Genomic DNA, 23,274 nt, shown 5'->3' on the forward strand with positions numbered 1-23,274 from the left:
GAAATGCATTGTGAGGGTCTGAGTATCATAAGCATTGATTCTATATTTATTTATAAAAATATATGTATAGTGCAATTTCATATAAAAAAAAATCAAAGCCGTTTACAAACAATTAAAATACCACAAAAAACACACACAACTTTTAAAAGTTCACTGGCATGGAAAATGTTTCTTAATTGTCTGTATAACCCTGGCAGCCAAGAAAGGTTTCCAGCAAAGTCTGAAAGTTAGCACTGTGCCTGCTGAATCTCTACTGGAGGAACATTCCACAGGAGTGGGCGAATAATACTAAAGGCTTGCTTCCATGTTGATGTCAAATGAGCCAAACCAACTTGGGGGATGACTAATGATGCTTCCACAGATGATCTCTGTGATCAAGCTGTTAAATTACCCTGAACCTAATTTGCTGAGGGCTTACTGTAAGGACCTTGAACCTGGCTCGGTAGTAGATGGGCAGCTAGTGTGGATGTTTTAAAAATGGTGTCACATGTTGGTGACTCTGTGCACCCATCAGCAGTCTGTGGAGCTTCTGGACTGGGCTGAAGGGCAGCCCCACACAGATCACATTGCAGTAATCCAGCTTCGAGATTACCAGTGCATGGACTACAGTGCTTTCCCTGTCCAGGAACTGTAGATAGCTGTAGCTGGTGAACCAGACATAGCTGGCAAAAGGCATTCCTAGCTACAGAGGATACATGGGCCTCTAGTGACAAAGATGTATCCAGGAGTCATATCTGCTGCTTCAGAGGGAGTGTGACCCCATTCAGAACTGGTAACTTGCCTGTTTCCAGGACATGCGAACCACCCATTTACAGAGCCTCCATCTTCCCAGGATTCAAGCATAGTTTATTGGGCCTCATCCAATCCACTACTGCATTCAGACACCGATCCAGAGCTTTCACAGCCTCTCTCGTTTCAGATGTTATATGTACCCTGCCCATTCTTATGACCAGCAATTTGCTAGTAAAGAGAGGCATACTTGGAAGTTACAGAATTGTTTCTTGGAAATGCATGTGCATGTTAACCAGCCTTCCATTTAGTCACCTGCCCAGGGCAAGGCAAGTCCATGAGGAATTGGATACTGGCAAGATAAAAATACTTCTGCAGCTAGCAAAAACGTTCTGTGCAACAGAGCTAATCTAAGTACATCCACAAGTCTAGACGCTCGTGTGTTCAGGGTATAGCTTAATCTGCAATGGCTGAGTTTCACAAAACATATTCTACATTATCCTTTTCTTTTTCACGGGACTAGACATTTTTGGGTGGAGCTTGCAAATTTGTTAATCGCTCCCTGTTACTTCCTCAAACCCATCTCCATTACTCCTTGTCAGCCTCTGACTTCTTCCCCATCCCTATTTTGGCTGCCTGAACATAAGAAAACATGTCACTTTTTTGGTTTGTACATCACCTAGTATGCTGTTGGTACTCTTTGTGGAGTTAGATAGTATTAGCTAGTTAAAAGGTACATGCAAATGGATGCATGCGCACAAAAATTTCTCAGGATGCGTGTGCACAAAAAATACGACGGTGCTTAACTAGAGAAGTTCAGCATTCTTTGAGATCTTAAATTGGAATGGATTGTGAGAATGAAAGTGCACTTGAATGCAGAATTTTGCCATTGGTTATGTAAACTTTGTGGTCATTGTAGTTTAGAAGCTTTTGCAGCCTTATATTTAACTACTAGTCCGGTAGCCATAGGAGGCAAGGAATTGCACACAGGCAAACACATGGAATGTATGCAGGTGAAGATGGATTTTTCCATTGCAGAATATTTTCTGTTATATGTTATAAAATGTTTCCTAGATGTTCTAACTAGTATTTCATATGGAGCTACAATTCAACTTAGCTCTGGTGACTTCATATGGTCTGGAAAACTGGAGAAGTTGTTGTTGACATGATTATACCAACCCATTGTTTTCTTTTCCAATGATAATATAAGATGGCCATTCAATGAAAACATAAACAGCAAGCATCTGTAAAAACAGTTTATCTCCATAATTTCTCTGCTTTGGGTGAGCTTGCCGTGGCTTTGAAAGCTTTATAATATTAAATGTGCATGAGCTGTTTATCTCACCTGAGATAATGTGCATGAAGTTCTTGAACACGCAAAAGTGCCATATAAAAACCAAGTATTATGTTGATGACCAACTAGCCCATCTAGTGCAGTCTGTTCTCAGGGTGGCCAACTAGATGCCCATGGGAAGCCTGCAAGAAGGACTTGAGTGCAGTGGCGCTCTCTCCACTTGCGATTCCCAGCAATTAGCATTTAGAGCTATACTGCCTCTGACAGTGAAGGGAGAACATAGTGATTGTGGCTAGTAGCCATTGTTAGCCTTGTTCTCCATGAATATGTGTCATCTTCTTTTAAAGCCATCCAAATTGTTGGCTATCACTACTGCTTGTGGGAGTGAATTCCATAGTTTAACTAGTTCCATAGTTTAACTATGCGCTGTGGGAAGAAGCACGTTCTTTTGTCTGTCCTGAATCTTCTAACATTCAGCTTCAGTGGATGTCCATGAGTTTAGTGTTATGAGAGAGGGAGAAAAACCTTTCTCTATCCACTTAATCTTCACACATGCATGATTGTATCCTTCATGTCCACTTTAACTGATGTCCACTTTAACTTATCTTTGATCTAAATTAAAAAAACCCACATGTTATAACGATTTGTCATAGAAGAGTTCCTCCACCCCCTTGATTGTTTTGACTGCCCTTTCTTGAACTTTTTCCAGCCCTCTGGAGTCTTATAAATTCTTTTGACCATCCCTGTGATAATCTTGGATCAAGCTGAGAGGAAGAGAAGGCATTTGTGGTCATTTTGTTTCAGTAGAGGATTTCTATAGTAGAGAATAATGGGTGTGGGAATCTGGGTAGATTGGAGGAGTGTGCCTGAAGTGATGATTTAATGGAAAGTTAAGGAATGTAGGGAGAAGCCTTATACATGAAAAGCAAAGACATCATTCTCCCAGGTGCAGTGTATTTCCATAAGTACACGCTGCTTGACATCTCATCTGGTTTTTAGTCATGTAGTCCTTGGATACGGAAATCCTAGTTTACACAGTGGTGAAATTGATTAAGAAAAGATGAATAGAGAGGACCAAAAGATTGTGGAATTCTAGCAAAACGCAAAAACCACTTTCACCACTCAGTCCAAAATCCTGTAGATAAAATAGTAGTTTGCATTGTAGGAGGGCCCTCACTCTGTGGAAGGCAACTCACTTTTCCTTGAAGAGCACTAACTTGCCAGTCTGAGTGAAATGGGAAAGATTTTTCTCCGGTTAAATCACTGAAAGGCATGTTTACACTTGTGCCTGGTATGTTTACAGACAGTCTTCCCTGTGGCTTGACACACAGGCAGGAGGCAGAGCAGTGGCTCTGCATGACTAAGAATAGCTCAATTTTTTTTAAAAAAAAGTCTAAGGAATAAACAGAAAGTGAAAATCAGTGTCATGTTAATGGTTTGAGTTGCTCTTCTGCTTCCCTTGTTTTGCAGGGGGAGGGGGAGAGAGACATGGCAACTGATATTTTGTCATTCACTGGTGTATAAAATATTTATAGTCTGGTTTTGGTGGTAGCTATTATGAGATGCTGAAGGTTGAGAGAAGTGGAAGTGGGTGCCAATGGAAGTTGCCTACCTTGAACTCTTGAGAGCCATGGTTAGAGATCTTTGAACTGACTGGCCACTGCTCAGCCATTGCATAAGCCATGTTTGCCTATTCCCATGCTAAACCATGGTAGGACGATGAACAGGATCTGTCACGAGCTTCTGGCTCACACACTTTCCTCTCCTGTTCAGTCAGGAGGAGGATTTTGGCAGCTCTTAGTTTCACGTTCCCTGAATCTCTTCCTGTCCTTGTCTGGACCAGGGATCTTTTTTCCTTTTTGAATCTCTAGTGAGTTTCAAAACTAGCCTATTTCAAACTGTAGCTTCTGAAGCTGGCTTGTTCAAGGGTTTGTTATAAACCACAATCCCTAGTTAGGATGACAAACTGAGAATTCCAGGCAAGGGAAGCTAAAACCCTGCTGGCATCCTCCTGACCGTGTGGAAAGAGGAGAGGGGAAGTAGGAAAGAGGAGAGGGGAAGGGGGGAGCATGCAAGCTCAAACGGTGGTTTATTGTGACCTGTAAGTATTCTCCCCACTATTGGGGTAAAGAATAGTTTTAATCATTTAGGATGATTAATGAGTTAGCCTAATAACTAGAGGATGCACGGAACTTATCTTTTGCAGTTAATTCCACCACTTGTTTTATTTGTGAGAAGAAAGTAACGGTGCCTTTTATATAGAGATCAAGATGAGTGGTGACTGCGGTTATCCTTGGAATTAGCTTAACATTGCTATCTCATCCTAAGTCTTCTCACCTATTGCATGTGAATCCTGCCATTCATACCCTTTCTTCCCTCTCTTCCGGCATGCCAGTGGCGGCTGGCGACTCAATGTCAGTGGGCCAGTGGAGTCTGCTCTGGGTGTTAGTCTGAACTAACTTCAGTACCTTGTCTTTAAAGCATCCTTATTCAGTGTTTCATCTTTGTAGAAATCGTTGCTTCTGGTGAGTGACCTGGTAAATGGGAGAGAATTGTTGGACCCTTTCACTGTGTTGCCCCAAGCTGTCTTGTATCTTCATGGGGAAAGGGGTGGGGGTGGAAGGGAGAACCTTTCTGCAAGGGATGAGGAATTGTGGTATACTGTTAACTCATTGATGATGATGATAATAATAATAATAATAATAATAATAATAAATAATTTTTACAAAGCGATGAGGAATCCCTCCTGGCTAGGCTGTTAGTAAAGAAGCTCCCACTGGTTCCAGCGGGAGCCATTTTTGCTGAGCAGGGGCAATTTTCATTGGGATTGCAGTTGGGAAGCAAAGGGCTAACCCCTATCTTCCCTGTGCACTATGATGCCAATGAAAATCTCCTATGGTGCAACAATTGGGTTTGGGGGGGAAAGTTTCCATTGGTGTGAGTGCGAGCTTTTTTCTAAGCCTAACTGCCATGCCTGTGTGTGTATTTTCCTTGGGATGGCAGCTGGGGAGGGAGGTGGAGGGAGAGAGAAAATGGGGCTGGGGTGGGGAGGGAGAGAGAGAGAGAAGGGATGGCCTGATTCACCCCTGATATGTGTCTTCCAGGAGAATTCCTGGAAGGAATGTGGTCTTCAACGGAGGGGGGGGAAGTTCCTCACCTCTGCTTCATGGCTATTGGCGTTTCTGGCATGATAACGTGTGAAGGAATGGTTGTCACAATGTTTTGGAGCAGAAGTGTCCTTTATAGAAACTACGGCATGGTCAGAAACAATAGAGCATGGTCAATTAACATGTCAAATATGAGCTTGTGAGACCTTCAAGTGCAGTTCAGCCATAGTCTCCCTAATTGGCCTCAGACAGGTTGCTGGACTTAGGTGGACTCTTTTTCATCTTTAAAAAAAAAAGCTATACCAAGGTTAACTGTAAAACCGACAAAGACGACCGTAAAAACCATTCATCTTTCAAATGGCTATAGAACTAACTGTAAGGGATTTTAAAAAAAATATTATTCATGCCAGCAAGTTTCACCCCTGAAATCTGTTTTGTTTGAGAGAGGAAAATGTTTGAAGACTTGTAGTGCTAAGTTCACACTTAACTGCTTTTTGTCAAACTCACTCAAGCACATACTGTTTTATTTAAATGGAACTTGGGCTGTAATCCTGTGCACTCTTAGGTAGAAATATGTTCCATTGAATTCAGTGTGTTTTATTTCTGAGTAAAGAAGCATGAGATTGGGCTTAGTCACTTGAATTGTGTTTATCTTTTCCATTATTATGAATTGTTAACATTTTTTATTGAATTACCCTTGCCACCTATTGATTGCTAGTAATGAGTTTTTATTCATTGATATATAAAGGTAGTCCTGCCTCATGTTTGTCAACGGAAGCTTTGTACTTGCAAAAGACTTTTTCCACTGGAAGTTGTCCTTCCCAACCCCACCCCAGTATAAACTAACAAAGGAATTGCTGTTTGGTTCTCTTTCGTTTACAGGTATCCCATATAAACAACTGACTGTGGGCGTTCCCAAGGAGATCTTTCAGAATGAGAAGAGAGTTGCCTTGTCACCCGCAGGGGTTCAAGCTCTGGTTAAACAAGGGTTTAACGTCGTTGTGGAGTCAACTGCAGGAGATGCTTCCAAATTCTCTGATGACCATTATAGAGAGGCAGGGGCACAGATCCAAGGGATAAAGGAAGTCTTGGCTTCAGATTTAGTTGTCAAAGTAATTATGACTTTTTTGCAATATTACCCTGTTGTAGGGGAGGGGAAATTCTTCCAGTCCAAAGGCTACATTCCCTCATGGTCAGCCTTTGCAGGGCTGCATGCCTGAGGTGGGTGGGGCTATCAGCAGTGATGGCTGGTGCCCATTGTGATTGGTAGGGTGGAAGGCAGGGAGGACAACAGTAGGTGGAGCTAGAGCCAATGACCTCCATTGGCCAAAGGTGCACACAGGCGTCACCAGAGACAGAAGTGGACAGAGCAATGGATGGGCGACTCTTGCCTTTGTACAATAGGCTACATTCCAACCAAGCAAAGTTACAAGTTCCATCTACCCACATCTTTACCCCAGCAAGCAAGAGGCATTATCACAGTTGCAAGGACCCATGCCATCTAGGCAAAAGCATTGAGGAAAAGGGCACAGGATTTGGGCAGTGTGGGGCCTGGGGACAGTCCCAAGGGATGAATAGAGAGACTTGGAGGGGCTGCATTTGGCCCTTTGGCCTGAGGCCCCCATCTCTATCCTATCGTATGAATACTACTACTACTTTGGTTGTTGCCAATTGAAGAAATAATAATACCAAGCTTAGATTGCGTTATAGGGTGTGGTCAGGCTGCAGCAAATTCACAGACGGCAACAAATTTGCTGCCAAATAGCAATGCTGGCACATGCTACATCCAGAAATGTTGTGTCTGCACCTACGTGTGGGATCTTAGGTTTCCCCCCCTCAAGTACTATTAGGTTGTGTTAGATTCTAAAATGCTTTTTATCCTGTAAAGTGGTGGCTTTCCAAACTTCTAATTTCAGAGAATTCTGGCATTTTTGGAGGCTTATCCTTGAAGCCAAGTTCAGTAAGATACTTGCATACAGTTTGAACATGCAGTATAATGAGGCCTAGCATGCTTGTCTGGGATCCCTTGCTAAGCGAGAATGGTGCGAATGCTTGGATTCAATGGTGCAACATACAGGAATTTGGTAGCAGACAAGTCAGCATAGGACGGACTCCCCAAGGGCAGGAAGATGTGAAGGCTATGGCTGTATAGTGCATAAATAGATGTGAGTATTTGCTCATATGAACAAGCGACAGGGGAATACCAGAAATGCCGAGCTGCATTCATAGAACTGGCACATACTAATCTGTGCATCCGGACTGTGGACGTATAAAGAACATTGAAGGAAGTCAGTGCCACTTAGTCATGAGTGTGTTCTTTGGTCCGTGTGTGGTCAGTGTACCTGCACACACACCCTTGAGCATTCTGCCTTAGGAATAAAGCTCTTTGGCTCCTTGTTGCCACCAGAAAACCTATGTAGTACAGTTGCCACCAGAAAACCTTTTGAAACAGCCTCTGTGTAGTAGTTGCTTCATATTACGGGGATTGTAATGTATGGAGCAGCTCATTACGTAGGTCATCTGCTCTGTATGGAGAATTTCCATTCAGCTAGCTGGTAGGAAGGTAAGTTATGCCTTTTATATGGCAATCACAGCCCATGGATCTATCCTAACTCTCCACATATATTCAGCAGATGGTGTGTGGGTGGGCTTTCTCAAAATTATTGATTGCATGTTTATATTTTGGTCTGTGGTTGGGTATATTGTGAATATGAGCCACAGTGGCCCTACTTGCAGTCACTTTTGCTGGCTGCATTTATTACCTTTAATCGTCTTGCAGAGCCAGTACGCACGCACGCACACACGCATGCAAAATACGTGCAATATTATAAACATTAATGATAGAGTTTCTCTGTCACAATATCTCCAAAACATGTGCAAACAAGTCCTTAGATAGAAAGCAAACCTTAGTTGCTGTAGTGCAAATGCCCTTATCGCAAGGCATATTATCGGCTGAACAAAGTCCATTCCTGTTATTGCTCTTGAATGGCAATGTTGTGCTAAGACTTAGCTCCTGTAGTCTAAACATTTCGCAACTGTATATGAACACCTAAGAAGCCGCCTTATACCAAGTCAGGTCAGACCATCTAAGCCAATATTATCTACACTGACTAGGAGCGGCTTTTCAGGGTTACAGAAAGGATTGTTTCTTGACCCTCCCTGGAGATTCCAGGGTTTGAACCTGGTGCTGCAGTAATGAAATACTGTCAACTGACAGCTAAGATGTCCTTGGTTCAAACATGAATGCATGACCGGCCTTAAGCAAATGACTGTATCTTGCCCTCAACCCATTCTCTTCTTCCCCACCCCCTCTGCTGCAATAATAATATATTAGCTTGCATTACAGATTTATTTTAGGATCACTGAGATGCTGTGTGTGAGAGCTGTAGTAGTGTAGTGACTAATAGACTGAGCTCTGAACCATGGATTACTTATTTCAAATCTTACCTCTGCAGTTAACTTAGTAGGTAGTTTTAGGCAAGCCACAGCTCTCAGGGGTGAGCTAGATAAGACACAGCATTCATGGCATGAGATCCTGGGGCAGATTTGGACCCTGGCTAGGGGGGAGTTTAAGGGGCATTAACCATTTGCCTTCTGCTATGGCCCCAATCTGTATTGGGTGTCCTGCATCAGAAGAAAAGCTTCTAGAAGAGTTTTCCCAAATGCAAAGAGCAGATGTAGGCCTCCTGATCTGGACTGAGACTGCAACTGGAGAGGGGGGCATAAAGTTTCAATGCCCCCCAAATACTAGGGTCCTGATCTGCACCAGTCTCCTGCACCTGCTATTTGGTTTTTTTTTAATCCATTCATGTTGTTGCTAATTGTTTGAATGTTACCTATTTTGGACCTCAGCATCAGCCCCTGCAGTATTGGAATAAACACTGCCCTTCTTTACATGGTGGTGCTTAAGACTGCTGAAATGATTTTTGAGAAGAATATTAAACCATTTTTAGTGCTACAAAATACTAAGTAGTATCTATTAATTTTTGTGCATACCCAGGTTTATGATGCAGGATTGTGTGACTTGTGTTTTCCCTCCCTTTCAGGTGAGGGCTCCGATGTTTAACCCAGCGCTCGGCACGCATGAGGCAGATCTGTTTAAGTCATCTGGTACCCTTATCAGTTTTATCTACCCAGCTCAAAACCCAGACCTCCTGAACAAGCTAGCTGAAAGAAAAACTACAGTCTTGGCTATGGATCAGGTCCCACGTGTGACTATTGCTCAAGGATATGATGCTCTCAGCTCCATGGCCAACATTGCTGGGTAGGAAAACACAGTTTTAGCCAGCTCTGCTTTTACACAAATGGACAGTTTGGCATTGAGTGGGATTCATACAAATGTACATTCTTGTTTGTGAGCAGTATACTCCAGGGATAGCCAATGTGGTGCTTTCCAGGGATTGTGGATTGTAACTTCTGTCATCCCTGATGTTTTGCCATGCTGGCTGGGGCTGTGATGGAACTTGTACTCCACCGTATCCAGGAGTCACCATGTTGGCCATCCCTGGGATAAGCTTACTGTCATGATTGGCTCCTGTTGTGGAGATACAGCTGGAGGTGGAATCAAGGCAGATAGCCAAGCTATCCATATGGGAAAATATTTAAGAATCGGTATCTGTCTGAGTTCAAGGGGTGTATGGGAATCTGAAGTCCAGTTAGTTCTCTTGAATAGTGAGTTTGGGGATCTGTTTGCTGGGAAAAGAATTAGGAAGGTATTTCTTGTGGTCGAAGAATCTGAAACTGTAAAGGACAGTGGTGAAAAAGCAAAATAATACTTGCACATAGAAAGGAGTTTGTAAGCTCCTGCAAATTTGACCCCAACTTTTTAATACTCAAAGAGGCTGAGGCATGGACCAGATCAGAGACAGGGTGGCATTGACAGCTTATGCATCTCTTGCGAAACAGTATGTTTTGAACAAGGTGGAGATTTGCAAGTCCAGGAATGTTGATGCATTTCCTTTTCCCCCTCTCTTCTTGTCTCTCCCACTGCCCTAATGGGCATCGTGTCCAGAGTTGCTGTTGATTACCAGCGCTCGGCAACTCTGGTGAATTCAGGATGCCTGGTTTATTTAAACCAGCCACAATGAGGCTGTGGTAGGATTCAGGGACTGGTTGTGAGAATGGGAGTAGAGGTTAGGTGGTAGGTTTACAATCATGGGTGTTTCAGGCTATATCCAGATGAAGTCATAGCAGATGCCACTACTGGTTGTACCTTTAAAAAAAATAAAAATATTTTATATAAATAAAATAAATATGAGGTTGAGAAGAATACTGATACTTCTGTTCTCCCTTGCCTCTGACAGTTATAAGGCTGTTGTGTTAGCAGCCAATCACTTTGGTCGTTTTTTTACGGGTCAGATCACAGCAGCCGGCAAAGTCCCTCCAGCTAAGGTACGTGATGGGAGAAATGTACGATGTTAACAAATTGGCAGGCACAGTCATCAGGTGATGAAAATGCGTTGTGTTCTTTGTGGCTTTGTATGCAATAACTACTGGCTGGAATTTTGTTTCACAGAGTGAATATCCCTTTCCTTTAGTATCTGTCAGTGAGTCGAATATAAGGTTTTTTAAAAAGTCAGTAGGCATTTCTTTGGATGTAACTGATGCTGGTTGGTTTATTTATTAGCAACTTTCAGATTTTAAGGTATTCAAATTGTAGGCATTTTAATATAAGATTTGGTTTGCTGTTGATGGAAAGTATGGAAGAAAGCTTTTGTATTCAGCTATGTACACATCTTGTAACTCCTGGTTATTAATAGTATGCTGTATGAATTGCAATTATTGTTAAAGAGATGTGATTTTTATGTAGATTACAAGCTAAATAACAATATTGTGCTGGTGTGTAGAACTGTAGTTTAAATGTCTTGTTTTTATGGACTCTCATTTTACAGTCTCATAAAGTGAAATCCATAGCCACCCATAAATCTGTACAGGCATACCCCGCTTAACGTCGCTTCACTTAACGTCGCCTCGCTATAACGTACATGCTCCATATGCCTGTATTTCTCCAGAAACACAGCTAGCAAACCACTTACAGGGTTAGGGTTAGGGAGAGGCGCGGCAGCGCAGCAGCAGAGGCTTTAAAGCACGGGGTTGGAAATAGATGCAATTGCGCCACTGCAAATCAGCTGGGAGGCGCAATCACAATCAGCTGAGAGGCGCAGCAGCACAGCAGCAGAGGCTTTAGCATGGGGCTTTGAGGCTCCGCATGAAGGAGAGGGAAAAAACGTTTTAAAAGGTAGTGCTTCACTTTAAGGACATTTTCGGTTTACGTACTTGCTCTGGTCCCATTGAGTATGTTAATGTGAGGTATTACTGTATTGAGATCAATGCTATTTTGAGTGTTGTGTGCAGATACTAAAGTACAAAATACATGTGTAGCTCAGCACACAGATATGGAGAGTGCATGTGTGTATAATTTGCAACTTCCCCCTTTAAAAATGGGGAAAGATTGGGCCCATGCTTTAGTGTGCTTTAAGGGACAAGTAATGTGCGTATGTTGTTGACTATTTCTATGCAAAATATTGCACTAGATATGGCTCTTGCAAGCGGAGAAAATTCAGATCTCTAGCAGCAACATTGAATCTCTTGGAAACTTGCTGTCCAGACTGTGTCTATTCTGCATTAACAAAATCAGAATTTAGTGGTGGGAAAAGCTAAACTCCATTGTTTCTAAGTTATGCAAATTCAGCATGTATTTTCTTTAGTTAGCATAATGTATCCTGCTTCAGCTGGGTATGCAGAGAAGCAGATTCGCCCTCCTGTGCTGCAATTAGTGATTGGAAAACCAAGGGAAGCTTTTTTCCCTATTACTAATTGGTGTGTGTGACTTGCAGGGAAATTGGGGGATAGGAGGGGAGGGGAGAGAAGGCCACAATTTCCTTTTCTCATGGCTATAGTCCTGCTGAAAATTGCCCCCTGCACTTACTCTTAAGCAATAATAATAATAATAATAACAACAACCCCAACATGATTGGGTGATGCACCTAGCACCATTGTACTTAGGCCTTCAGTTTTGCTGGATGTTGAATTGTGCTCCCAATACCTGCTTGCAAGGAACTATGGAATATGCATGTAGTCCTCTGTACTATGCTGCACAGGGATAGCCAATGTGGTGCCCTCCAGATGTTGGTGGACAACTGTCATAATCCCTGGCTATTGGCAATGCTGGCTGGGACTGATGGGAGTTGGCACCACATCTGGAGAGCACCACATTGACTGTCCCTGATGTAGCACATGTAAAGGTAATAGTTTGTGGTCTCTGATCTAAGCTTAGTGCTATCACTCCTCTGCTCCCCCAGATTCCCAAGGTATTACCTAGGACAGGTAGCAGTGGACTTAACTATAGTCTCTGACCAAATAGTTGATGGCTGCCTCTGCCTGCTTACAGATTGTGCCTGGCTATTGTGTGGTTCTTAGTTTTTTGAATCCACCTTGCTGCCCTTTTTTTCAAATACTGTTGCACTGCCCAAGAAGATCCACGAGATAGCAAGGGCAATACAGAGATTAGATTAATGCTAAACTACTTTAGGTATCTCTTGGCATTGGAGGATTATGCTAAGGACTAAACAAAAGTTTGGGAGAATGGAGTCTTAACTACATGTAGAAGAAGATAATCCTGAAATTGGTCCTAAGGATGTGTAAAGGTCAAAGAAGACACACTGGAGTGAGAGCAATATGTTCATTTTTGCAGAAAATATAAAAAATGTTCCATGACTAGGAATATAATATTGGGTAGGCCCCATGATAGTGAAGGTCAGCTTAGTTTCCTAGACAAACAGAAAAACATATTCTTATTGTGTAGTAAACCAGATGGATAAAATGCTTGTTCTGTTTGGGTTGTCAACAGAACAGCCAAACTGGGTTTAAGTAACATCAGCTGGTCAGAACCAGGATACACCAAGGTGAAAATATTTGTCTTTTTGTATCAATTCATTCTGATTTGCAGCTCTCAACAATGAAAAAAGATCCTTTCTCTCTTGAGACTTCAAAAAAGTCATTAAGAATTTTCAACCACTTCCTTTACGTTCCATATGGGAAGGCTCAGGGGTGGGGGTGTTTGTAAAAGAAAAGTAGATGGGTTGCCCAGTGATTACCAATATTGGGTCGCCCTGAAATATCAGTAAAGACTCACCTGTTTGCCTGGGTGTTTATGAGTAGTTAGTAGCTGCTGCAGTGGGTATTAAATTTTATTGTTTCATATGTTCACATTGCTAGAATTGTTCTTATTATATTTTATTTATTTTTAATGCTATTGGTAGTTGCTCTGGATGATGAAGGGTGGGATACAAATTCTAAATGAATGAATAAAAGATTACTTGTAAGAGAGATGGGACACATAACTTCCATTACTATATATCAGCTGTGAGAATGGGCTTTGTGCTTATAACATGCACTTGTTACTCCAAGGCACGTACCAAATTTTCATGCCTCTTCTGGTAAATGTCCACACCTACCTAGAGGAGCATGCCTCTCTTTTTTAACCACTGGGCATTGAATTGTATACCCGGTGCGTGCTGCACCTGGCAATCATGCAACTTGTACTTACAATAAACAAACAATAATAGTAATGACTTTCTCTAATGCAGGGTCTGTAGTCAAGATCACAAGAGACCCACAAGTTAGACCAGCAACAAAATGTTGCAGTGTGGAATGCTCTGGTTCAGCCATGCCTCCTTCCAGAATCCAGCATTCCATGCCCACTGAACATGCTCATTCATTTGTTTTGGGGGGTTTCTCCCTTTTTGAGTTTTTGCATTTCTGCAAACCTTGGAGGTCCCTGACCCTGCAGATGCTTTCCTCTTGTTTGTAGATGGCATAGCTTTGGCTACCCAAGGACCAACACTCATTTCTTGTGATCACTATTATATGTGATTGTCTAACCAGCCTTTTGTACTCTTGATCCAAGTGGTGCATGAGGAGACTGTTTGACCTTTTCAAGGCATGACTATGTCTGAATTGGGTTTTAAAATCTGCAATAGTGATTGTGAGAATAGGACCAAGGAATTGAGGTATGTGCATGATCACATGTATGGTTATGGATATGTGGAATATTATCTCTCTGTAGTAGGTCCTCTTCCAGTTTCCTGAATGTTCACAGGTGGCCAGACATCCATCTGAGAGAACCTCACAATTACTTCTAAGAATAGCTCCTCTTGTTTACAAAACAACTCCCATATTGTTTGGAAGCTGCAAAAAGCATTGAGAAAATAATTTCTTTGAACCCCTTTGACTGAATTATAATGCCATTTGATTGGTTGATTACTACTTTCATAAGGAGTTTCATACATGTGGTGAACTGCACCCCCAGTTAGACTCTGCTTGAAGCTAGCTTGTTCTGAAATACTCTGTATTAATTGACACTAAAATGATGACATTTGGTTTGTGGCTTAATTGTAATGCATTGTGCGGATGCAGGTTCTAATCATTGGCGGTGGAGTTGCTGGGTTAGCATCTGCAGGAGCAGCTAAGTCAATGGGAGCTGTAGTTCGTGGGTTTGATACCAGGTATGTGCATACACATCTTCAATTATAGCTAGCAACATTACCATTTCATCTGTATCCAACTCCTCCTTCAAGGAGCTTGGGGCAATATAACGTTGATGGAGTCAGGTGTGTGGCAGATAAATGTGGGGCTTGGACGAAAGTGGCTTTTCAGGTGGCGATGCCTACAAAGCTCCTTGGGCGGTCCTTCCCAAGTGTCGACTGTCAGCTGATTGTCGTCGCTTTGGAAGTGCCGCACACACTTCTTTGCACATGCGGTTTGATTTCAAGCCACGCAGGCAAAAGCAGCTTACCTGGAAACATTGTGACATCAGGTGATTTATATATAGCCACCCCGCCCATCTGTCAAATGTGGCCCAAGGAGGTGTGTGCAGGTAAGGATGTGGCCTGGTTGCCAGGTCCAGTCCTCCCATCCCCCACCTCCGCGCTCTACACTGACTGGCAGTGGCTCTTGAGGATTTCAGACGAGCGTTTCTCAGCCCTACTCTGAAGATGCTAGCAAGTGAACCTGGAATCTTTTGCATGGAAAGCCATTGCGCTACCGCTGAGCTATGATCCAATTTATTCTTGCAGCAACCATGTGGGCTTTGTTGCTGAGCAATGCCCTGAACTGTACTGTGCCATGCCACTGATCTGCTTTTTGCTTTGGTATTCGTAGGGTATGATAATGCTGTTCTGAATTTTTTTGATTGCATCCAAATACTTTGCAAACGATTTAAGTGCCATTTAGTAACTTGTACACTATACTTATTGGGACACTCCCCCATTCTGCACAGTTTTATACATGGTACCCAATTGGCTTATGGCTAAGAAAACCTTCAGAATATCGTTGCATGACCTGCAGTCGCATGTATCTTCCACGGTCCATTTGTTGACTGACCATCCATGCAAATCTTTGCTGTGTTTCTGATTGCAGAGTATGTCAGATGTTGTCTTCCTCCAGTTCAGGAATGTGTGGAAGGGGAAGCAGGACTGTGCCTGCTAGCCCCACCCACTTATGTTCGCATGCCTTCTAACCCACTGGCCCCATGTGTCAGGATGAACAAACAAATGGATTCTCTGCACAAATACAGCTTACACACACCCAGGAACTATAATCATACAGAATTGCCAGTACATGATGCAGGGGATGCCTTTTTGGCTGAATGTGCAGGTGTTTGCAGGGTCTGGGGAAGCAGGAAGAGAGAATGGCACTAAAGGGTACAGCCTATTGGAGAGAAATATCTGATGAGACCTTATGTGAAAATGGAAAAGTACCCAATGCAAAGTTTAAGCACAGTCATGGTTTTTTACATAGCCACTTTCTCCTGTGAAAGCTGCAAACTACCTAGTTTTTAGCTACCTAAAAATTCAATTCTGAACTGTCTGTTTCTGCAGTAAGCTAATTTTATATTGGGTAAGGCTTCCTCTGCAAGAATGCATCATCTGAATATATCCTGAGCCTCTTCTGGAATGAAACCTCTGCAGAGATTATTGATTATAGATGGCAAGCAACATGATTTCATATTTTGAAGACCTATTCAAAAACAATTATTAGATTGAGCTTTCACTAATATTGTCCTCCCCCCTGCCCCAATAATTGTTAATATATTGTTTTTCTTTTCACATTGTAGAGCTGCAGCACTGGAACAGTTCAAATCACTTGGTGCAGAGCCTTTAGAGGTTGACCTAAAAGAATCTGGGGAAGGCCAGGGAGGCTACGCAAAAGAGATGTCTAAAGAGTTCATTGAAGCTGAGATGAAACTCTTTGCCAAGCAATGCCAAGAGGTTGACATTATTATCACAACAGCACTCATTCCTGGTAGGTTTCTTGTGGAACAGGCAGGCGTTTTCTTAAAATGAAAATAATTTGTTGACTTGGATAGATTTGCTGCTTTACTCTAACTTGGCATCAAAACTGCATGTGACTCTAAATGCATTATTGGAAACTGCATCAGATTTTAAAAACTTTAATAGGCATGTGTGTTGATGGGCTGATTTTCATTGGGACCAGAATGCGCAGGGAGAAGAGACTGAACTGTTCCTTCCCCAGCCATGATCTTGACAAAAATTGCACAATGCTCAAAAAAGCGTTGAGGTGCATATATGAAAACCAAAATGAAGTATAAACATTTAATACACATATATTGTTAAACCAACATAAAATTACTGCTAAAATGCTGCCTGTGGTATAGAATTAATACCCATATAAAGTAGATTACAGAAATGTATCAGCCCTTATCAATGAAAGTAATGAAGAAGGGTAAGTGGGTTTACAGTATTCTCTTCCAACAATCAGCTGTTTTTTGTTGTTTTAAACATCCAGAGACACTCACCATTAGTAATTAATGTCTTAACATATTTTTATCTTTTGCCCTTTATAGTGTATGCCTAATAAGTCAGAACGCCACTGAAGAAGACTTTTTTTTGAAACTTGTTTGGCTACACTTTGTGTTTGTATCTTATTTTGCAGTAGCATTGATTTTTTTACGACTGCAGAATTTTATGGTTTTTATATTCTATTTTCTGTATTCTACTTTATATGGGCATTGATTCTATACCACATGCAGCATTTTAGCAGTGATTTTATGTTGGTTTAACAATATATGTGTATTAAATGTTTATATATCATTTTGGTTTTCATATATGCAACTTAACTCTTTTTTGAGCAGTGTGTGTTTTCTGTTTAGGTACATTTTAACTTTCCAGTTTTGCTTGACAAAAATTGTCCCTTCCTTGTGCTGCTATTAGCCCTTGGGAGGAAAAACTTGGGAGCTTTTCCTCTGAAGGCTAATAGCGGTGCAGGGGAGAAGTGATTTTCATCAGGATCATGGCTCGGGAGGGAAAGCTTCGATCTCCTTTTCCCTTTGTGCTGCGGTCCCAGTGAAAATCAGCCCTCACGCCTGTTAAAGGTTTAAAAACCTGATGCAGTTTCTAGTGATGCATTTAGAGTTGTGAGAAGCTTGACTCTCACTCTGGAAGGAGTGGGCGGAAGGCCAAGAATCTATTGCCCACACTGGGTGGTGGGTTAAGAACACAAGGAACCGTGTTGGATTAGGATGAAGTTCCATACAGGCATACCCCGCTTAACCTTGCCTCGCTATAACATAAATGCTCCATTCGTCCCCATACCCCGCTTAACGTTCGCGCGCTTCACAATAACGTATACTTTATTGACATGATGCCGCTGCCATCTATTGGTGATTGCGTGCAGTACAAGTGAAGACAATTGCTTCACTTAAAGGTTATTTTCGCTTAAAGTATACTCTCTGGTCCCATTGCATACGTTAAAGCGGGGTATGCCTGTATAGTCTAGCAACCTGTTTGCCACATGGACTAGCCAGGTGCCTCAGGGATGAAGGCAATTGCCCTCTCCCATTGTTGTTTTCCAGCAGCTGTTTAGTGGATAGGCCCCATCTGCCCCATACACTTAAAACAGTGGTTCCCAGACTTTTCCCCCCATGGACCACATGAAAATTGCTGAAGGTCTCGGCGGAGTTTTCTGCCTGTTGTTGCAACTGTAATGCACTGTGCTTGGTGCTCCATGATTTTTAATGGTATTTTTGTTGCTGCTTTTATTTCTTGTATTGTCTCTTATTGCATTACGTTGCATTACATAGAACTCAAATTGTACACAAAAATACAGTATAAGAAATAAAATAAGTAATATAAATACAATTAAAAATCAATATGTATATTTCATGCAGACATGCTATGGACCACCTGAATGAAGCTCATGAACTACTGGTAGTCCACAGACCATGGTTTGAGAACCCCTGATTTAAAGCAGCATTATACCACTTCAACAGTCATAGCTTCCTCCAAAGAATCCTGGCAACTGTAGTTTGCTAAGAGTTGTTAGGAGCCCCCTGTTCTCCTCATAGAGCAACAATTTCCAAAGTGATTTAACAATCTATCCCTCTTCCCAGGGAACTCTGGGAATCGTAGCCCTGGGAGGGGAATAGGAGGCTCCTAATAAGTCTCAATACCTTTAACGAACTACAGTTCCCAGGATTCTTGGGAAGAAAGTTATATAATAGTGCTTTAAATGTATGATATGGATGTGGCCATATTAGCTTTGAATCTGAAAGTTCCATTTTGTTGCCTTTGCTAATAGTCATTGGTAGACCTGTTCTCCATTAATTTATCTAATCCCTTATTAAAACCATCTTAAGCCAGAGTCGTCACCATATGGCAGTGAGTTATATAAATTAGTGTGGAGGTTCTCTTCTTTTGTCTTCAATCTATCATCCATCAGTTTTCACTGAATGACCTGAATTCCAGTATCATGGTAAAGGGACTAAAAATAATTCTGTTTTCTCCTAGCCATAAATAGCTACAGGAGATGGATCACAGTGGAATGTTGTGTTTATTAGGACAGACATCATTTTAAAAATGTGATTTTCTTGTACTTAAAGTATTTTAGGCTTGATACTTTCAATCTTGCAACATCTTCTTCCTTTTCTTTCCAGGTATAAAAGCTCCAATCCTCTTTCGGAAAGATATGATTGAACTGATGAAGGAAGGCTCAGTTGTTGTAGATCTAGCTGCTGAAGCCGGGGGAAACATTGAAACTACGAAGCCAGGAGAGCTCTATATTCACAAGGTACTGGTTTCTTAGAGGCCACCACGTATATTCTGTGTGACCCACAACATGATCAAACTTGTTAAGGGCAAGTCTAGGGTTTTCATTGTCATCTGGGTAAGTCCTGAGCATGCGAGCGTAGAAAGCTGTCTGATAATTGAATCAGACCATTGGTCCAACTAGCTCTGGGATGGGGAACCTTTGGCCCTCCATATGTTGTCAGATGCTAGTTCTCATCAGCGCCAAGCAGCGTGGCCATTGCTGGGGGTGATGGGAACTGTAGTCCAGCAACATCTGGAGGGTCACAGGTTCCCCATCCTTGATCTAGGTCGTCATCATTGGTTGTTCATATGTGACTTTTCCATGATAAACTCAGAGCACATCAAAACGTCAAAGCGTTTACCCAGGATAATTCACTAACAATTAAAAGACATAGCAAAATTTAAATTAGTCATATAAATCAAAGGCTAATAAAAACATCTCATATTGGTATGCAGTGAAATTAAATAATCCATTGATAACTCATAACAAGGTCTAAATAAAAGTACAAGAGCATAAATCCAGTTGACAGCAAAAATACTACATCTCAAAAATGTGTTTTTCACCCCAGCAAGAACCCTTAAACAATACCCCACCCTGATGATCAGTATGCACCTAAAGCAGCCTTTATAGCTTTATTGTCAAGGCCCCATCCTCCCACATCAGGTGGAAATGGGTCGACTGAGAGCATGGACCAGTCCTTGCAGAACTTACAGCAATATGATCTTTGGCACCCTCAGCAGCAGGCTTTGTAGGTGGAGTCAGTGAGAGCCGCACCCTCCCAGGCCAGTCTTGTCTACACTTACTGGCAGCAGCCCTCCAGGGTTTCTGACAGAAGACATTCCCAGCCTTACCTGAAGAACCTGGGGATTGAAACTGTGACCTATTGTATGCAAAGCAGAAGCTCTTCCACTGAGTTACGATGTGTTCGTTAGATCAGAGGTTCCAAACTGTGGTCCACGGACTTCATGCTGGTGGCCCAAGGTGTGTCTTTGAAGAACAGTATCTGCTCTGTCAAAATCTAAGCCTGGGCTTTGAGCTGTAAGTTTCCCCTGCGGCTAGTAAAGCAATCAACATTCCCATTGTCTCTTTCGCTGACATTTACCCAGGATTGATGTCAGTTCTGATGGCCCATCCTGCGTTTTCTCTCTTTTTCTCTTTGCATGTGTGCCGAGGGTCTGTCCAGGCACAGAGTTGGTCAGACAAGTGAAGGCTCGACAAACAATATTTTTCCCTATCTGCTGTCACCAACTGCTATCATTACCCTCTCTTGCACCCTCTATGCTTCCTTTCCTCCCTCCCCAAGGTCTGTATTTTATTATTATTATTATTGTAGCCCCCTTTAAGGAAAGGCTTCTTTCTTGCTCAACAACCTGGATGTTCTCAGTATGAGTGGTATAACTGAGAGACACCAGGCAAGGAGGGGTAAAGATTTCTGGGCTACTTTCTCTTTTCCAAAGCATTTTAATTTAAGTTAACCTGATTTTCATATCTGTTGTACTGATTTTAGATTGTTCTTATTTTATATGTTCTTATTGTATTATATTGTGTATTTTATTGTATTCTCTGTGTTCACCACCCAGAGAGCTATTGCTAGTCGGGCGATATAAAAGTCTAATAAATAATAATAATAATAATAAATACTTACTTGCAAGTAAGCACCATATAGACCACAGGGCTCCTTTTGAGTAACTTCCAAGGCTGCAGTCCTATGCATATCTACCATTGATCTTAGTGGGGCTTGCTTCTGAGTAAATATGCATAGGAACAGCTGCATGATGAAGTTTGGAGAGAAAAAGAGACAAAACCATGATTATGTTTGGGTAGGAAAGGACTGCCAAGACCCTCAGCAATTTTCAAGTGGTCCATGGGAAGAAAGTTTGGGAACCACTGTGTTAGATGGTTGTTAATTAGAAGATTATTGGTTTGGTAAAATAGGCATTTATTACCATGTGCTTAGAAGCTGATTTCTAGGAATGGGATTTTTCCTGATTCTGTCTTCAGGAGTTGCGTCTCAATTTATTTAGCCATGAAGCCATATTTTTGTATCTACAGGGAATTACACACATAGGTTACACAGACCTTCCCAGCAGAATGGCTACCCAAGCCAGCACCTTGTATTCCAATAACATCACCAAGCTCCTAAAGGCCATTAGCCCGGACAAAGAGAAGTTCTACCTCAACATAAAGGATGAATTTGACTATGGTACTCTAGACCATGTTGTAAGAGGAACAGTGGTAATGAAGGTGAGTAAATATACTGTCTTAAATTGGGAGTGTAAGCCTTGCTCTGTTGATGATACAATCTGATTTACAACCAACTCTAAATTTTTAAATTCCGTTGGATGAATGGTCTTCAGTGTGCAGGAAGCTAGTCTTATTTCCATTCATTCTGTATTGCTGATTCTTATTTTACAGCATCATTCATGCACCACTTAATCCTTGGGCACATCCATCAATTTGACTTTGGAAAACCCAAGCCAGCTGAATCATAAGGTTCAGACTAAACATTGCATGCTGATGCACGAAACATTATCTGGACATAACAATCTAGCTATTCCTGTATTGATTCTTATTTGTTAAAAACACTTGTGAATAGCTCCTTGCTAGCGTAAAGCCCTTGATCAGCAGATAAGATTTACTGGAGAGCCACATTGTCAAGGTAGGAGAGGATGGTGGGCCAGGCCCTTGCTGGCACTTCCCAAATCAACTGTTGCAGATCCTATGTCGCAGCCACTGCTCACTTAATATTTTCCTTTTGCCTCTGAGTTAACAACTGGCAAGCCTGGACAGGGTTTTTGGCCCTGGAGACGGCACCTTGTAAATCCTCTGATCTGTTGGATAATACCGTAACTGCTTTTTCTCAGGATGGAAAGGTGATTTTTCCAGCGCCACCTCCAAAGAATGTTCCTCAGGCAGCACCCGTGAAGCAAAGGACTGTGGCTGAGCTGGAAGCAGAAAAAGCAGCCACTGTTACACCGTTCAGGAAAACAATGACAACTGCTTCTGCATACACAGCAGGTGAGAACGCAAGCGTAATACTCTGGCCGCTCGGTGGAACCTGCATCCCCAAATGTTCCAGAGCGTTATAATATCCAGAACTAAGGATTGACCTTGCCTGTTAAATTATATAGAGCAGGGGAGGCTAACCACTTCCCCCTCTGCCGGCTGCATGTCAACTGTGAGTCTGGCCACCCCACATTTTCTCTCTCACACTCTTGCATGTGTACATGTTCACACCCAGATACCCATGCAGTAAGCTGAGGTGGGGAGGGGCTATTGTCCTCTCTCCATTCAAGTGATCTGGGCACTGGGCTCACTCCAGTGTCTACTTTTTTTTTTTTTACCACTGCTGCCGAAATCCGTAGGGTCTTGGGAGATCAGAAAAGTTTGCATGAGGGGTGGTGGCCCCCCACAGTCTTCTTGAGCCATCAAGAGTATAGTCATACTGTTAATCCACTCTGAGCTGTTGAGCACAGGGTGTGAGACATCTAAACCAATAACATAAATTAATGGCCATTATGTACACAGGATCTTGTGTAAATTCCCTTGCTCACTGAGATCTTCAGGGGAGATCATACTCCTTATCTCTTTCCTTTTTGTTGTTGTTAAATTATTTTGTTGATGTGTTTGCTGCCCTGGATTCCTTTGGGAGGAAAGGTGGGATATAATTTCAACAAATAATATTAACAACCGGGCTAAATTCAAGGTTCTAGTTTTGGTGTACAAAGCCCTATACAGCTTGGGACCAGGATATCTGAAAGACCGTGTTATCCTTTATATACCCAGTTGATCACTGCGCTCTGCATGTGGGGCTATCCTGCAGATACCATCAGGAGGTTTGTTCCACACAGCATAGGAAGCTGACCTTTAGCATAGTGGCAGCTATCCTTTGAAATTCCCTCCCCTTAAATATTAACAGGCGCCATCTCTGTTATCTTTTCAGCAGCTACTGAAGAGCTTCCTCTTTCAACAAGCCTTTTAAGTAGAGCCCTTATCCCAGTCTGCATCTGTGTTGGAATTGCTTTTTAACGTGTT

The 23,274-nt window shown here is 42.1% G+C and overlaps 1 protein-coding gene across 3 annotated transcripts in view; it reads left to right on the top strand.

Moving 5' to 3' along the window:
* NNT (nicotinamide nucleotide transhydrogenase) overlaps positions 1-23,274 on the top strand; it is an 80,965-nt gene that overhangs the window by 7,502 nt on the left and 50,189 nt on the right. For 2 of the 3 annotated variants that reach the window (XM_061617444.1, XM_061617453.1), the window contains exons 3-10: positions 6,013-6,242; positions 9,177-9,394; positions 10,434-10,521; positions 14,548-14,636; positions 16,247-16,434; positions 19,085-19,218; positions 21,292-21,483; positions 22,104-22,257. In XM_061617444.1, the coding sequence (XP_061473428.1) occupies positions 6,013-6,242; positions 9,177-9,394; positions 10,434-10,521; positions 14,548-14,636; positions 16,247-16,434; positions 19,085-19,218; positions 21,292-21,483; positions 22,104-22,257 (1,293 nt within the window). The remainder of the gene's footprint in view (positions 1-6,012; positions 6,243-9,176; positions 9,395-10,433; positions 10,522-14,547; positions 14,637-16,246; positions 16,435-19,084; positions 19,219-21,291; positions 21,484-22,103; positions 22,258-23,274) is intronic. The other variant, XM_061617463.1, reaches the window with a different exon arrangement.

This window comes from Rhineura floridana, chromosome 1 (genome assembly GCF_030035675.1).
Source record: "Rhineura floridana isolate rRhiFlo1 chromosome 1, rRhiFlo1.hap2, whole genome shotgun sequence".
NCBI lineage: Eukaryota > Metazoa > Chordata > Lepidosauria > Squamata > Rhineuridae > Rhineura > Rhineura floridana.